The following is a 16,423-nucleotide window of genomic DNA, read 5'->3' as shown; positions in this document are numbered from 1 at the left end:
AAAAACACATTCGGTCATTTTAAAAGCACTTATAACGAGCCCTTAGTGGGACCCTTCCGAATCGGGAACCCTGTGTGATGACACCTTTTGCACATCCTCAAGGTCGGATCTGGTTACTTGTGAGGGAAAAAAGCAGTATCCATGCATAATTGAAAAATGGAAAACTGAGATTAATCAATTAAATACAAAGTGGTATGTATTATTTCGTTTTGCCTTTCTTATTGTCAAACCAATGCACATAAAATTTTAAAAATTAATTACTTGTAAAGGGTAGAGTATGTATATTAAAACAGAGAGGGGAAGAAGTGATTGGGAGAATAAAAAGGAGATGAAAGAAGTGATGTAGAAAGTTGATTTATTAGTGGAACGTGGATTGTCTCTATCCATAGATTTCAAAACAAAAAAAGTGAAGTAATAATTAAACTAGTCTTTGTAACCTTTTTTGGATAGTATCTGAAAATGACGTACAACAGTACAATTCATGTTATTTTATTTCATAATATCGTCTTTAAAAAAAATCTCATGAAGAAAAGAACAGGAAGAAATTCTTAAAAAAAAGTGAGTGAAATAGAAAGGAAAATGATCCAGCAAAAGGTATATGGTATTACCCACTTATCATTCCCTTTACAGGCGACAAAATGGTTTTCTTATAACATGGTTGTAAGTTGGGGGTGTCATGGTGCGGTTTAATTAAGGCACATTGGCCTTTTCAATTGCAAAAAAATGTATATTGCTTCTAATTAACAAAATCAAAAGTAGGTTTGAGTTTATTTAAAAGAAAACTAAAGAAAATGGTTTGAAAACTTTGAGTTTTAATGATAAGGACAAAATAAAGGGTAAAATGAATAGTACCAAGATTGATTTTTTTGTGTAAAAATATAATTTTTTGTTAAAATGAATCGTACCGCAAACTTTTCATTAAAACTTCCTTATTTAAATTGGCTAAAACAGTATGTTATTTTTTTTGCACTCGAATTTAGATGTTCTTTCTATAGTTTAAATTAATTTTGTATATATTATTGTTTGTATAGAAAAAAATGGATAGAGTTTGGCGCCATTTCCCGGGAAGCTTGGCTGGTATTTTTGGCACCTTAATTAATTTGGAATTGCTCAGGCTACCTTCTATTATATTTAAGTTGAATGATCCCGAAATGGAAGACAGATAAGAGATTCTAACTATGTAGTCAATATTTCTCTGGCATGAATTCTAGGGTCAAATTTGGTGTACTTGTCGTTTTCGCCATACAGGGTTTTATATTGTGTCCAATTCCAAAGCGCGTGAGCAGTTCTAAAGATATTTTCATCAAAATTGGTTTGGGTTATTTTAAAAGTATTTTTAAATAATTTCCTAATTGAATGAAAAGATAGACAAATGAAACGATGCCTTCGTCTTATGAATATTCCTATCCATAACAAAGCTGATTTAATATGTTCCTAATTGTGATTTTAAATAGTGTTAAGCTAACTACCCAATATACAACAAGTAGGGGTGTGGACCTTGTCCGTAATGATGAGACGGTGGAGAAAGACCAATATCATGGCCTTTGGCCATGAGCATCCCCAGGCACCTCCCTCCCATCCCAAAACCTGAGAAGCTGTACGGTACTTTTGACTCGTATATATCCTGCATGCATGCAGTTTATTAAAAAGTCGAATTCAGTGAGTTGTAAGCTGTAACTTTTAATCGCGTACAGTACATGTTTTAACTTAATTTTAACAAGAAATTAATTGAATGAGGTGAATTTCATCCATTCATACGTACGTCAAACCTTGACGGATTGAGTTTCTGAGGACCGAGAATCACTGAAAGAGAGATTGATGAGAAAGAGAGAGAGAGAGTAAATGAAACAAACATATTTAATTTGTTCAGAGCTCAAACCTTCCATCTCGCAGCAAGTATTGGAAACCATGGCATCGATGGAAGCCAACCTTAGGGATTCTTACCACCTAATTGACACACACCACTCATTTTGTTCAATCAATTATACGAAGTATGTCAAGAAACAATCGTTTTTAATACTTGCAACTTGCAAGTCTTCACGAACGATCGAGCATATATGACCATCTGATCAATTGCCATCAGTCTCCACACTACTGAGAGAAGTCCGCATGTGTAATCTCGACCTTGTAGACGATAGTAAGTTGATAAAAGAACAAAAAAAATCTTCAAGAAAGTTGTTTCTAGGTTTGTCAAATAGCACAAATGTCAAAAGTAAAGCGATATTGTAGGTTATAGGACATAAGAAGCATACGGCACGTCGGTAATGCTCTCCACTGTAAGAAATGACTTCGAAGAAGTTTTTCTCGCCAAGCTGTTCTTTCCTTTTCAATCAAACAAAACAAGTAGCATATTATTCACTAATACAGCTATAAAAAATTAAGGGTAAATATCAATTTACTACCTTTAAGTTTCGTGGTTTTCAACATTAGTACATGAAGTTTTTTTCGTCTCAGAGTCATACGTGTTAATTTTGGAACAGTTTTATACATCCATTAGTCTAGCTATTAAGTCACCCGTTAACTGATGACGTGGCACATATGTGGACAATCACTGGGATGCCACGTGTCATTAAAGGGTCCAAATGGAAATTAAAAATTAAAAAATAAAAAATAAAAATTAAAAAACCGAAAACCTAAAACCTACCCGTTTTCTACCTCCCCTCATCCTTCTTTTCTCTGCAACCCCTACCCCCCCCCCCCACCCGCACCCTCTCCTTCCCTTGTCTCTTCTGCAACCCGCACCTGCACCCCTTCCATCCCTTCTCTCTTCTACAACCTGCACCACCCTCCTTTCTCTCCTCCATCCTCTTTTGCAATCTGTCCATCAAGGCAACACTGACAAGTCTCCCTCCCGCCGCCGTGACCTTGGTTCCCCCTTCTTCTCAAGTAGTTGTTATCTGGGTTCTCTTTTTCTTTCCCCAATTCTAGAAGTGGTTCTATTTGTTCCTAATCAAATATTTGAAATTCTCAACTGGGTTTGGTTTTCGATCTCCTATCTCAGTGTAGAGGGGGAAGGCAGATGAGGAGGGTGTGGTGGAGAAATTGAGAGAGTTTGAGGAAGGTCAAGGAGGAGCAAGCGGCGGCGAAGTTAGGGACATTGGAAAGAGGGCTGGAGCTAAGGAGGTGAGGAGAGGGCGGCACTTGGATCCAGGGGAGGTCTATGGAGGAAACCCTTGTACCATTGCAGAAAATACCAAAAAAGGAACATGGGTTTTGGTTGGGGAAGAGAGAAGGGAGGGAGAGGGTGTGGGGGGATGAGGAAGGGAAAGGGTGCGCCGGGGTGGGGGTGGGGGTGGGGTAAGTGTTGCAGGGTAAAGAAGGGATGCGGGAGGTAGAAGACGGGTAGGTTTTAGGGGTTATTTTTTAATTTTATTTTAAAAATTTTTAATTTCCACGTGGACTCCTTAATGACACTTAACACCCATTCATTGTTCACATTGGTGCCACGTTATCAGTTAACGGAAGACTTAACATCCAGACTAACGGATGTATGAGACTGTCTAAAATTAACATTTTAGGTATGACTCTGGAACGAAAAAAACTTCATGTACCAAATGTTGAAAACCACGAAACTTAAGAGTAGTAAACTGATATTTACCTAAAAATTATTAAGACAAAGTGAAGCTTGAACTCTGACTTAGCACAAGAGTGTGAAGTACTTCCGGGTTCTCGTCTAAGAATTTGACCATCGATCCATGTCATTGTGCTGGCTGTTCCATCTGACCTGCAATGATCATGGTTAATATATTATCTTTGATCTCTTCATCTGCTAACCCCGCGCAGTAGTGTGCACCTGCTAACCTTTTTATCCTTTCACTCATTGCATCCTCAATTATTCTCATGATTTTCTTTCTCGCCTGAACCATACAGTTTGAGCCTGTGAGGTTTTGAAAATTTAGGCCTGCAAGCCCATAAAGATGAATAAAATGTTGAAATATCTAAGATCGATCATATTTCTAAAATAAAAAGAATAAATAAATAAAAAAAAGTTGAAATATCATAATCTCACTTTAACTAATATCAAGATCTGTTGTGAGAAAACCCCATACCTAATGGATTATGCAAGTGGGACAATACCAGTTTTGTTGGAAGTGCGCCATTGGCCCGTCTTTCTGATAATTTCGACATGGTATCAGAGCTTGGGAGTGGGCCCATACTGCCATGTGATGGGTGGGTCCCCTTAGCCCCGGGCTATGATGGTGGGTCTCTTGGCCTCACGTGTAGGGTTCCACATCGATCGTATATCTGGGAAAATAAGAGTTTAAATATTCTAACCTCACACTTAACGGATTGTGCAGGTAGTAATTACCAAATTGAGAACAATATCAATGTTCTTAGAAATAGGCATTTGGTCTGTTTCTTTGATAATTTTGACATACAAAGCCCATTTATGAGACATGTTGGGCCTTTTTATATAGGATCCGAAGGCGGAATAGTGTTTTACCTGAAGTATCTTTGTAAAATCTAGTTCGTATCCGCTTTCCGCGCTTATAAACATCTTGCACATAGCTTTGCAAGTTATCTGCTCCAAAAATGAAATATACAAAACACCATACAAAGTTTTATATTTTTATGACGAGCAGTTGCTTAGCTCAGCAATAGATTTCATGCATCTCTTGCTGAATCTCCCCAAGTCATTGTTTAAGACTGCCTTTGCTGAAGTCTGGCTACGTGCTCGAAACGAAAACCCTCGTCTCTCCAAATATGTTGGTCCTAAAGCAATTTCCTGCCTGCACTCACAGAAGTTACGGTGCTGCAGAAGAATATAAGAATCTGATGCTGACAATTTAACAAAATTGAATATAATATATATTAAGTGGTTTCACTTATATTTATATTTACACTGAAATATTTTGTGATAAAATCCCACGCCTACCATACAAGTGACAAGTTACAAATTGGAGAACACTATTAGGGCAGTTGGTGGTGGACTGTTGGCCTGTCTGTTTGACAGAAAAAATTATAAAGGTAGATCATGAAACCAAAGAGAGGTACTACCGGAAACGGCGAAGACGAACAAACTCGTAAACCCCCTTTCCACGGTTAATGGCAGCCATGAAGTTCAGGGTTTCTCCAATGAATGGTCAATAGTATAAAAACATGTTTGCACGACGGCAATTTGCGCGACGGATCAAATTTCGTTGCGTAAAATATGTTTGCGCAACGCAAAACACAAAACGTCGCACAAACTACCTTTGCGCGACGAAGGCTCGCGTTGCGCAAAACAGCTTTGCGCGATGTAGGTACAACTGTCGCGCAAAGTTGTTTTGAGTAGTTCACTGACTTGATATATCTTGGTTTGAGTAGTTCACTGACTTGATTATTTGATAAATCAGATATGAAAAGGCACCTAATACTACTACCATTGAGTAACAATCAAAAGAGGAGTAATGTTATTCATACCATGTTTTTATACCACATTTATATATCAAGTGACATTTAATGTGAACATCCAAATCATTTGAAAAGTTTGCAAAACTTAAGGAAAGGAAGGAGAAAGATTCATCGTATATCACAATCATTATTTAATTAATTAGTTTTTCTTAATTATTAGTTTATTAAATAATGAACTAAATTTAAAAATCTGATTAATTCAAATGATATGGCTGTCCAAATCAAATGCCACTTAAGATGGTATGAAAATGTGGTACAAAAATAGAGTATGAATAACAACATCCCCAAAAGAATAATAAGCTTCGTGTGGCAAACGGAAGGCATGTAATTCTTCTGCTACCGAGTTGTTCTCTGCAGATTTTGAGTAACTTGGTGGGTGGAATGATCAGAAAAATTTATAAAGAATTGAAATCTTGAATTTATATTAGTTAGACATCAACGGATGAGGAAAATTGATTTCTAATGAATACTTGCATGCACTGAGTGTTATTGGAAGTCTACCCTCTCAGCGCATCAACAATGGGGCAAAATGGCGAAATGTGGGATTGGAAATTTGAACTTGGGACTTATTTAATAGCATTTTCAACTATTTGGTGGATTTGGGTCTTAGACGGTCTTGAAGGAGTTACTATATCACTTGATTTCTTGAACAGTGAACTTCTTTAACAAAAATCAATGCCTCCAACCATTATGAACAGTAATAGACGTGGCAGTTACTAAATTGAAAGGGACATGCGTTGCTGTATTATTGCTAGGGATCGGACCATATTGGTCAATTATATTGTCTAATAATTCAAATTTTAATCTGTTACAATTAGTGATTCCTTTAGACATTACTTGTTTTCATTTCTTTAACTCTTTTCACCTACCTTCTCCTAACTCCTTAGACCTTCCATAGAAACCAAATCTAGTATAAATTTTCTTTTTAGCTAAAATGGTCTCTGAGATTTGCATAACACATCACTTTGGTCCCTGAGATTTCAAATCAATAGAAGTGGTCCTGAGAGTGTCTACCATCTATCATTTTGGTTATTTTGTTAAAATTCCATTAAGTGTCCAGAGCTCTTAGCTGGAAGTTTGGGCAATCTTCAAAGCTTCGTAACTCAATTGTTTCTTAACCAAATTCGACCCATAATATATCAAAATGAAGATAGGAAAGTGTAGAATAAGATTAAGCTCAATGGTTGCCGGAGATGATCGGAAAATAGCCTCAAAGTTGACTGGTTCGAGGGAAAATTGGAAAACTTGTTGGAAACTGGGTAAACTTTAAACGTTCATAACTTCTTCAATACTCAACGAAATCAGTGATTCAAAACGAAAATCATACTTCTCGATGAGACGAAGAGAAGGGTATCTTTTTCAACGTCTAACTCGCCATGGTTTTGCCGAAAAACGGCTCGAAAATGGTTGTCTTGGTCTCAAGTTAGCCACTTTCGTGCCATTTTTTGGCCAAATCACAGCGAGTTAGCCATAAAAAAAAAAGGTACCATTCTCTTCTTCTCATCGAGAAGTATGATTTTCGTTTTTGAATCACTTGATTTCGTTGAGTATTGAAGAAGTTATGAACGCTTAAAGTTTACTCAGTTTCCGGCCAGTTTTTCAGTTTTCCCTCGGACCAGTCAACTTTGAGGCTATTTTATGACCATCTCCGGCAACTATTAGGCTTCTAAATGGTATAATCTTATTCTATAGTTTCCTATCTTCATTTTGATATATTATGGGCTAAATTTGGTTAAGAAACGATTGAATTACAAAGCTTTGAAAATTGCCCAAATTTCCGGCCAAGAGCTCCAGGACACTTAACAGAAATTTTAATAGAATGACCAAAATGATGGATGTTGGATAATCTCAGGGACCACTTCTATTGATTTGAAATCTCAGAGACCAAAGTGATGTGTTATGAAAATCTCAGATACCATTTTGGCTAAAACGCCTTTTTCTTAAGATTATGTTGTTTTTCTACACCTCCTTTTGAATTTAGCATGACCTAAAGATTTTGTTTTGGAAAAAAACATGACCTAAAGATTGTGTTTGTGGGACGAGGTAGATCCACATACCACCGACGTAAAGACTTTGTCTCCTTAGCCGGACCAACACGGTGGACCCTAATGGCGGGCCACAGACACAGAGTCATTTGATGCAAATAGTCAATCCTAGGACACATGTTTTTTCTGCTAACGTTGATGGTCGCTTCTGTGTTTTGTGTTTGAATAATTTACATTGTGCAACATGTTTTTAATGAGCAGGAGAATGTCCGATGGGGTTTGTTCCGTTCAGACAAGTTGCTTGCTGGGATTCTTGCCTTTGGAGATGCTGCAGCAATGGAGGAGCAAGGAGATAACATATATATTCAGGTAAATGTGCTTGAAATCTTTGTTTGAAAAATCCACTTAATGTCTTTGATTCTTTGAATTTTTAATATATTAAGTCCAGTTGTGGGAAAGTTGTGATAATGTTATGGATCCCTTTTAATTCTTGTGGAATCTCTGTTCTTAGTTATCCCATTTATAAGGTCTCCCCACCCCTCCAAATTGTTTGACTAGTCCCTTGCTTTTAGGATGAACTTTTCTGCGATAAGAGTGATATTGCGACGATATCTCAAATTAATATGGTGGTATTTTAACCAATTACGTATTATCATAAGAGATCAGTTTCTCTTCCACTATCAGTAGAGAGAAATTCTTCGGTTTGGATGATCGGACCACGTGGTTGTTTGACCTAAAAGACAAAACTCTGCACTTATTAAGGCCATCTCTAATTGAAGGGTCCAGAGGGTCGAAAATAGCCCAAACACCATCTCCAACCGAAAGCTAGGCCAAAGGCTTATGGGCTCCGTGGGACAAAAATGACTAGAGGGCCAACCGGCTGGCCCAACTCAGCCAAGCAGTCAGCCTCAAGCCAGACCAGAAAATTTGAATGCAACAACTAGCTGACGTTAGCTAACCGTTATATTTGACCTTTTTTTTTTTTTACAAAATTAAAAAAAAATTCTATTTTTTTCCTATAACTTCCTAAGCCATTAAATAACATTAAACAACATAAAAATTATACAATATAAAAAAAACATTTACTTAAACAACATTTTAAAAAACATTTAACAACATAAAACTTAAACGTCTACTCCATATTTTTTTTGGCCCAAAGGTGTTGTAGTAGTGTTTAAATATAAGTTGTAGTTTTTAAATTTAAATAATAAATTATGTTGAGTCCTATGACTCTTTGACCCTCGATTGGAGATGATTTTTTGTCACAAGACTATATTTGGTCCTATGGTCATTTGGCCCTCAGTTGGAAATAGTAAGAAATGTGACCTTGCACTGTTCATTAAAATATTAATTTCTTAAAGGACCAAAGAATTAAAACGAGCCTTTTAATTCTCTTTCGATTGAAGATAGCCTAATACTCCTCTTAAATTTCAGTCCCATCCAATGCGTCTGATTAGACAAACACGTGGTCTGTTCGTTTTTACAAATGAATTCCTCCTCATAATGGCCTCAAAGGAAGTATTCACAATTAGATGGCCAAGAAGATGACGAATAAGATGTTTCTTTCACAGTCCATGACTTTTGAGGACCCAAAACTTTTGAGCTTTGGAGGAGGACCAATCATCTGCCACAGAAAAGGTCCAATCATCTTATTTAAATAGCTTTGGAGTCCAGCTTCCCAACCGCACAAGGTACAATCATCTGCCACAGAATAGCTTCGAGCTTTAGAGGAGGACCACTCTAAGAGGACTTTTGCACTAAAACGCCATCTTGATGCTGGCACTAAAACGCGAACATTGTCCTGCCATCAAAAGCTCCAAGTGGATGCTTATGTAAAGGAACTGTTATTAGCATTCTAAAATTTTCATTCTACACTTCTAACTCTCTATATTTGGAAAGAAAAATATACTTGTAAAAAGTGTAGAATAAAACTTTTGAAGTGCCAATAACACTTCCTATTTAAATAGCGACAAAATATCTATTCATAACCCCACCATACCTTGTACGGAAAGGCACAAACTTGATGTATCTAGAGTCTTTGCCAAGAACTCGAACTTTGCTAGAACGTAAGAGCATTTTTAGTGAGGGGTTTTATATGAGGTTGGAAAAATGGTGGATATAGCCTATTTTAGAGCTCCAAAGAATCTTTGGAGCTTTATAAAAGAATCTTTCCTATTGAAGAGTTATATCTTTCGGGCTCTTTATAGGGCTATATATATTTATTTATGTAGTAATTTGATAAAACGATGATTTTTTTTTATTTTTTTGTGTTAGCTTTTCTTAAGTTAATTTTTAGACATGCTATCTTAATTTTTTTTTATGAACCCTTCAACCTAAAATGTTCAAATTGTGACAAAATTAGATTTCATCACTAATGAATCGTTCCTTGAATTATATTCTCTTATCTCAATCTCATCTGTTGAAAGAAACAAATCCCCGCATCGTCCTTTGAAATAATTTGATTTTCATGTATAACACAATAATTTACCTAACACCAATTGGTAAATTTACTTCAGAGAATTTTGAAAAAATAAATTATTTGAAAATTTCACACATCAATACCCATGAACGTTAAATCAATTTGAAATTTTAATTCTTATGAAATTTAGAACAATCATTGATTAGCCAAATTGCAAGAAAAAAGAACTAAAAATTATAATAAAATGAGAGTATAAGTATATTCGCAAGCGGAGAGAGAGTGATAGAATTTTGCTCATATGGGTTGCTACTTTTTTTGTGGGGCTCACTCCTTTTTAGGGCTAGATTTAGCCCGATTTTATGCTACCCAAGAAAGGAAGATGCTAGCCCCAGTGGTGGATGTAGCCTCATTTTTCGGCTCACTGGGAATAAAATTTCCCGCTAAGGTTGGAAATATGGTAGCCTTATGGAGGATAAAGTTTCATTAAATTTAGAAGGATCAAAATATAAGGTTATGTTGACAACCATACAAGGGCCACATGAGTATGTTACACTTAGTTGTGTGATTAATTAGTTGATTAAATAACTAACTACTTATGTATTATTTAACTTATCATAATAAACAGACTCATGTTTCCTTCATACAGTTATCAAATGTATATTGTCACTAAAACCCTCTTTAATAATTGACCACATTCATACAACTAATTAGAAGCAATGACAGATGGCCAAATATATTTTAGATTGCTCACATAAATGATAATCCGAAGCTAACAATCATACTATTTTTTTTCCTTTTTGGTGAAAAGGCAAACCAATAACCTAAGAAAATGACAATGAGACCTGATTTTTAATTTGTGATCGGAAAAAGAAAAGAAAACTCAGTCCTTTCTAATGACCGACAAAACCAAATTGATGTACTTGGTTCTAGATTTTGATAAGTGATCTACGACCAGCTCGGCGTACCGACGAAATAGATCATCCATGATATCTTTTCCGAAATGAGATTCGATCATCGACTCAACCACAGCTCTTATGGTCTTGGCCACTCGCTGCCCACTGGCTACAACAGATATCTCTGCACCACCATCCCAATCAATTTCAAAGGCTTCAAGGCGGTCCACCGTAAATGATCCTTCATTTTCTAACTCCAATTTCAGTTCCTCTTCACTTGGGGCATAGTATGGAGCGTTGAAGGAATCAACCGTTTCCTCTTCAATGAGGCCCTATACCATTGCATATACAAAATGTTACTAGGCAATAAATTAAGCTCGTGTTTGCATCCACTAAAAACTCATATGCTTATGAAAAATAAGAAAACCATTTGGATACATAGAACTGATGACAGTTTATTTATATACTATTTAATATGTGTTGGCTTATTATGTATGAGTCTGACCTATATTAAAAAGTGTGACTAATTGTTATGTCCAAATAGCATTACTTACGGAAAAATAAAGAAAAAAAGGGGTTCTTCACAAATTAGTCTATAAAACTCCATTCATAATAAAATCAAACACTTGAATCTCATTTTAAAGAAGAAGAAAAAGGGTAAACTCAATTGTACATTACACACTCAACTAGTATTGTGCCCAACGTTAACAGTTGATAGGTCAGAAGTTTTTCTACTATGGGATCTTGAAGTATTGTTTCTCAACAACGGTAAAAGTTGTTAGGAAAAACAGTTGAATTACTAAGAAAATTATTCTTACGAGAGATGAAGAGAACTACCAGAAACTTAAAACTAAATATTGCATATTTATCTATGTTGGTACCTCTAAAACCATGCTCATTAATGCATGAGCTAGGAGTTCCCACTGGTAGCAGCTCTCTTGAGTTGATGGGTCAGAGGACGACCTGCCCATGAGTGACAATACCATTCGTCCTCCACCAACTATTTCTTCAGCTCGGGACTTGAGAAATAACGAAAAGTCCTTGTGAAATTGAAGTGAATATGCATCCAAAACGCATTGGGGGCTGGTCTTAGAAATGTAAATCTTTCCTTTGTTCAACGCTCTGCCACCTGCCTGGCAATCCAGGCCAGGAGGGACCTGAGAGAGCCAATGAAGACTAGAAGAGGAGTGCACGAAATGCAGACTCTTGGCCGGAAACAATCTACCGTAAAACGAGCCCGGCACAGCGGAGATAAAGAAAGACTCGAATCTGTCACCTTTTTCTTTCTTCAGTTGGTTGTAGAATGCCGGGAGTGACATAAAAATGGTGTTGAAGTCGTTGCTAAAGAGGTCGTTTAGAAACACTCTAAACTCTGTGGATGACGATGAGCTGCTATGTGTGGCATATATGGCATCAATTATCTCAGATATAACTAGGAAGGCGTTTGGTCCAGATGAGCAACCCAAATCGGCTATTCCCATGCTCCCAATTGGTGCTATATTTGAGCACAACAATTTTTGTACAGCTTCATCAATGATTGGCTTTGCTATAGATAATATTTTTCCCTACAAAACATAAATAATTAGATTAACTAAAGGAGATCTATGCAATAATAATAAAATAATAAAAGATATATAGTTAACTAAAACAATATTAATGAGTTAATTTTGGCCCTGATTTGTAGTTGGACTCGATTAATATTCTCCGTACATATTATCCTCGTGCATTCTTGTTGTTAAAATAAACAAATTAATTTGTACCTGAACTTTAGAGTTTTGAGCATAACTAGTCTCGCCATTCCCTTGGTTCATGTGAAGTATTTGCAGCACCTCCATCTCAGTCTCCCCTTACCCAAGTCAGCCCCGTCTTCTTCACAGATGGTGTCACGCAAAGCCTACGAAACCTTGAAATGATGCTGGTGTGGTGTGGATATATAGACCCCATGTCGGACCATGCGGGAGCACTGCAACCACACATATCGTAATTGATTACTGCGTACCATGTTGTGTGCCATGTATCACGTGCAGGACCACATACATACATTATAAGTTTATAATGTAACCCTTACTGCGTACCATGTGGTGTACAATGTGTCACGTGCAGGACCACATACATGCATTATAAGTTGGCCAATTTTTTTTTTTCGTGATCCTTGTGATGATACGACATTTTCAATGTGATCCTTGTGGTGAAAAAGATTTTTAATTAAACTCTTGTGATGAGCCTTATTTGCAATTGAGGTCTAAATCCAAACTTTTGTTAGTCTTCCGTTAAATAAACTCACATGACTATCACAACTGAGGGTCAAATTCGTCATTTCAATTCAAATTACATCCTATTTCATGGACATCTAGTATGAGTTAGGGTTTAACGGAATTAGATTTCATAGAAGAAAGCTTGAATGTAAAGAGTGAAACTAAACTTGTAAAATCACATCAATGGCTAGGAGAAGAGGTGAAGTGAAGCAACGTATAATTTCTTAGATATGATTTAATTTCGTTTGGAAATCATAATACTTCTAATAAACTATTGTTTTTTTCAATGCCAACACATCTTTGATCATGAGTTAGAGTCTTAGTCTTAGTTGAATTTTCATTCTTGTATCAATTTGTACCAGTCTGAATGCATATATGCCTTTCAATTTTGTCTTTAATTGGTAGTGTGGTTTGATGGACGCCGTAGTTGGCCAGTACACAACCTTTCATTTTTTTCTTAATCTTCTTTGAATTTAAATTATTTAAGTTTCTTACTCTCTTGAAGTTCCTATGAAGAGGGCAAACGTGAAAATTGAATTTTTTGCACTGCCTTTCACCCATTGTCTTCAATTTTGCAATGCCTTTCACTCGTCGAAATGCATAAACTGCAATGTTGTTCACCTGTTGTCTTTAATTCTTTAAGTTATTCTTGTAAATTATCTCTCATTTCCACTTGTTTCAATTTGCTTTGTGCACTGGAATCAGATGCCAACTTTTTAACTCACAAGAAAAAAAAGTGTTTGCCATAACTAACCCATAAAGAACAAGTGTATACCTAAGTCATATTAGATGTCCATGGAATAGGATGTAATTTGGATTGAAATGACGTATTTGACCATTATGTGATAGTCACGTGAGTTTATTTAACAAAAGACTAATGGAAGTTTGGATCTCAATTGCTAACAGGGCTCACCACGGGAGTTTAAATAACAATTTTTTAATCACAAGAGTGACATTGAAAGTGGTGTGTCACCACAGGAACAACAAAAAAAAATTTGGCCTTATAAGTTTATAACATAACCCTGAAATGACCTAAGGCCAAAATACAACAGCCAGACAAAATCCTACTTTTCTACATGGCTAATGCTTGAGGGACCAAACTTCTAAATTAAATTTTGTAAATCAAATTATGTGGATATTGATGATTAGATTATTAAGTGTGTTGATTAACGTTTTTATTTTTTATTGGTAACACATTATTTGATGGGCTTTTTTTATCAACACCCCATTTTTTTGAATTCTTGTTAAACTACCTCTTTTACCGTTATTTAAATTTGAAAGGAAAAAAAAAAAAAAAAAAAAACCCAGCACCCACAAATGCCTATAATTCTTTCTATTACTATGGTACGTATAAGAGAGTAAAGCTATGCATTTAGTTTGACAATTAACCATTATTTGTAATCAGGAAATTTTATTTACACCCAATAATTCTCTTTTCACACCTAACGTGAAAATTTTGTCCAGCAACCTTACCTTTTTACCCTCAAATACAAAATTGTACAAACTTAAAAAATAAAAAATAAAAAAATAAAAAAAAAGAAGAACACAAACGCATAAACCAACCCAACCACCTACAATGGCAGTAATCGGACTTGATTCCGATTGTCGTTACAAAAATTGTCGTCGCCGACCTCCTCTTTATCTCATCAATGTTCAATTCTTCATCTCTATGGGGCTAGATTTTGGTCCGACTACAATTTCCTTAAAACTTTTTTTTTTTTTTTTTAATTTTAAAGAGGGAGACAACGAGTGGCAAGGCACTGTTATTCACCCTTTTCAAGGCTTGAGAAGACTCACAGAGGCATTTCAGCCCCCTCTGACCATAAGTCTGGCTTCCACACCAGTATCGGATTTCAAACCCAAGATCTCCACACATTTTTTGTAGTTTCCTTAAAACTTAATGGACCAATTAAAAAGTAAATAAAAAAACTAGCAAATTGCAGCTCAAAAGACCGGTGTGATCTGCAATTCGTGGAATAAGGATGCAGTCCCAAACGTGGACAAGTTAAAAAGCTATATATGCTTTCAAGGATGAAAAAGCTGGAAGTCATTTGAAATTGGGTGAAGAAGGAATTGATGAGAGACCAAAATTTGAGAGAGAGAGAGAGAGAGAGAGAGATAGAGAGAGAGAGAGAGATATATATATATATATATATATATATATATATATATATCAACATTAGAAGCCCTATATTTCTTTGACAAACCCAACTTAGCTCGGGCAACATGATCTCCCGATTTCGTCGAAGGCCACAACCCTCCTCCATTATCATTTTACCGTTCTTCTCCACCCTCCGTTAATCCCTCTTTTTTATTTCCGGCAACCCACCCCAGGGCATAATTAGAATATAAAATTTAAAAAAAAAATTAATGGGTGTAGAAATAAGTTAACTGGGTCTAAATAAAATTTCCCTTTGTAATCTGACTTGCCTAATTCTTTTTTTCCCGAAATGTATGTTAGCTCCGGTTTTTTCTCCATCCTTATGAATTGGATGAGTTTTTCAATAATATATACTATTTTCTTCAATAATAAAAACAAACTCATCAATCAACATAGAGAAGCAGCAATTTAACTAATTAAACAAAGAACAATGAAGCTTGGGTTTTTGAATTTTATTTTTCTTCAACGTTAGACTTCCAATCCCTAATTGTAAACACGAGAATCTCTGTCAAGGGTCAATCAATACAATGTATAAATCAAACAAAAAACTCAGTTATTGCTCCACATAATATTCAACATGCTTAATTAAAAGTTACAAGAAAAATGTCAATGCTGATTTTTAAATGAGTGGAAACAGGAATCCAAAAAAATCAACGATTTCGGTGCCCATAATTTTTTATTCATGCACGCATGTATTCTCCCAGCATCAGGGAGCATATACACATTCGAAAAACGTGCTTAAATTCTTTGCAAGTTGCATGTTAATCACCTAATTTAAACGTGTTGGTCTTCCACATATATCTGATAAATGCCAAATATTCGAAACACTTGCTTAAATCCTTTGCAATTTAAACGTGTTGGTCTATATCCACATTTATCTGACAATTGTCAAATGTTCCCACCAAATATAACGTTGGAGAGTTGGAAACGCGACTCCACCAATTGATTACATAGACTTATAATGCAACAATAATTTGAGATATCATATTTGTTAGACGATATTTATACTACTTTTTTAATGGAAGTATACCTACCAATCGATACCTTCAAGTAAGTTTTACATCTATTAGAGCAGCGATACAAATATAGTTTACTAAATGTAATCTCATCTTCACATTTTGTAAAGCAAAATTCAACAATAAAACTATTTGGACACAAAAAATTACCAATAAAACTATTCAGTCTTTTAACACTATTATTTGAAATCTTGTTTTCAGATAGACAAACTTTCTTGCGGATGCTATATTGCTATTACAAGTTTTGTTGATGTTTTTAAAATTGTCATATTTAGGATCATTCCTTACCATCAAAAATTT

General features: G+C 35.7%; 1 protein-coding gene, 1 long non-coding RNA gene and 1 pseudogene across 2 annotated transcripts; all 3 read right to left on the bottom strand.

Moving 5' to 3' along the window:
- Positions 1-975: 975 nt before the first annotated feature.
- Positions 976-2,135, bottom strand: LOC125477712. The gene is made up of 3 exons (XR_007258703.1): positions 1,880-2,135; positions 1,763-1,803; positions 976-1,624 (listed from the first exon to the last, which is right to left on the bottom strand). It is a non-coding gene; the product is annotated as an uncharacterized LOC125477712 (long non-coding RNA).
- A 1,563-nt stretch (positions 2,136-3,698) lies between these two features.
- On the bottom strand, positions 3,699-7,528 carry LOC125477846 (annotated as a pseudogene).
- Positions 7,529-10,522: 2,994 nt separating this feature from the next.
- On the bottom strand, positions 10,523-12,600 carry LOC103928649 (probable jasmonic acid carboxyl methyltransferase 2). The gene is made up of 3 exons (XM_018643031.2): positions 12,452-12,600; positions 11,573-12,256; positions 10,523-11,023 (listed from the first exon to the last, which is right to left on the bottom strand). The coding sequence occupies exons 1-3, from the start codon at positions 12,524-12,526 to the stop codon at positions 10,679-10,681; spliced, it is 1,104 nt and encodes a 367-aa protein (XP_018498547.2). The 5' UTR covers positions 12,527-12,600; the 3' UTR covers positions 10,523-10,678.
- Between the last annotated feature and the right edge of the window lie 3,823 nt (positions 12,601-16,423).

Source organism: the organism of the source record quoted next, unplaced genomic scaffold (assembly GCF_019419815.1).
Source record: "Pyrus x bretschneideri cultivar Hongxiangsu unplaced genomic scaffold, Pyrus_bretschneideri_v1 Contig1, whole genome shotgun sequence".
In the NCBI taxonomy this organism is placed as follows: Eukaryota; Viridiplantae; Streptophyta; class Magnoliopsida; order Rosales; family Rosaceae; genus Pyrus; species Pyrus x bretschneideri.
The sequence above is the reverse complement of the archived record's forward strand: the minus strand, read 5'-3'. Positions and strand labels throughout refer to the sequence as shown.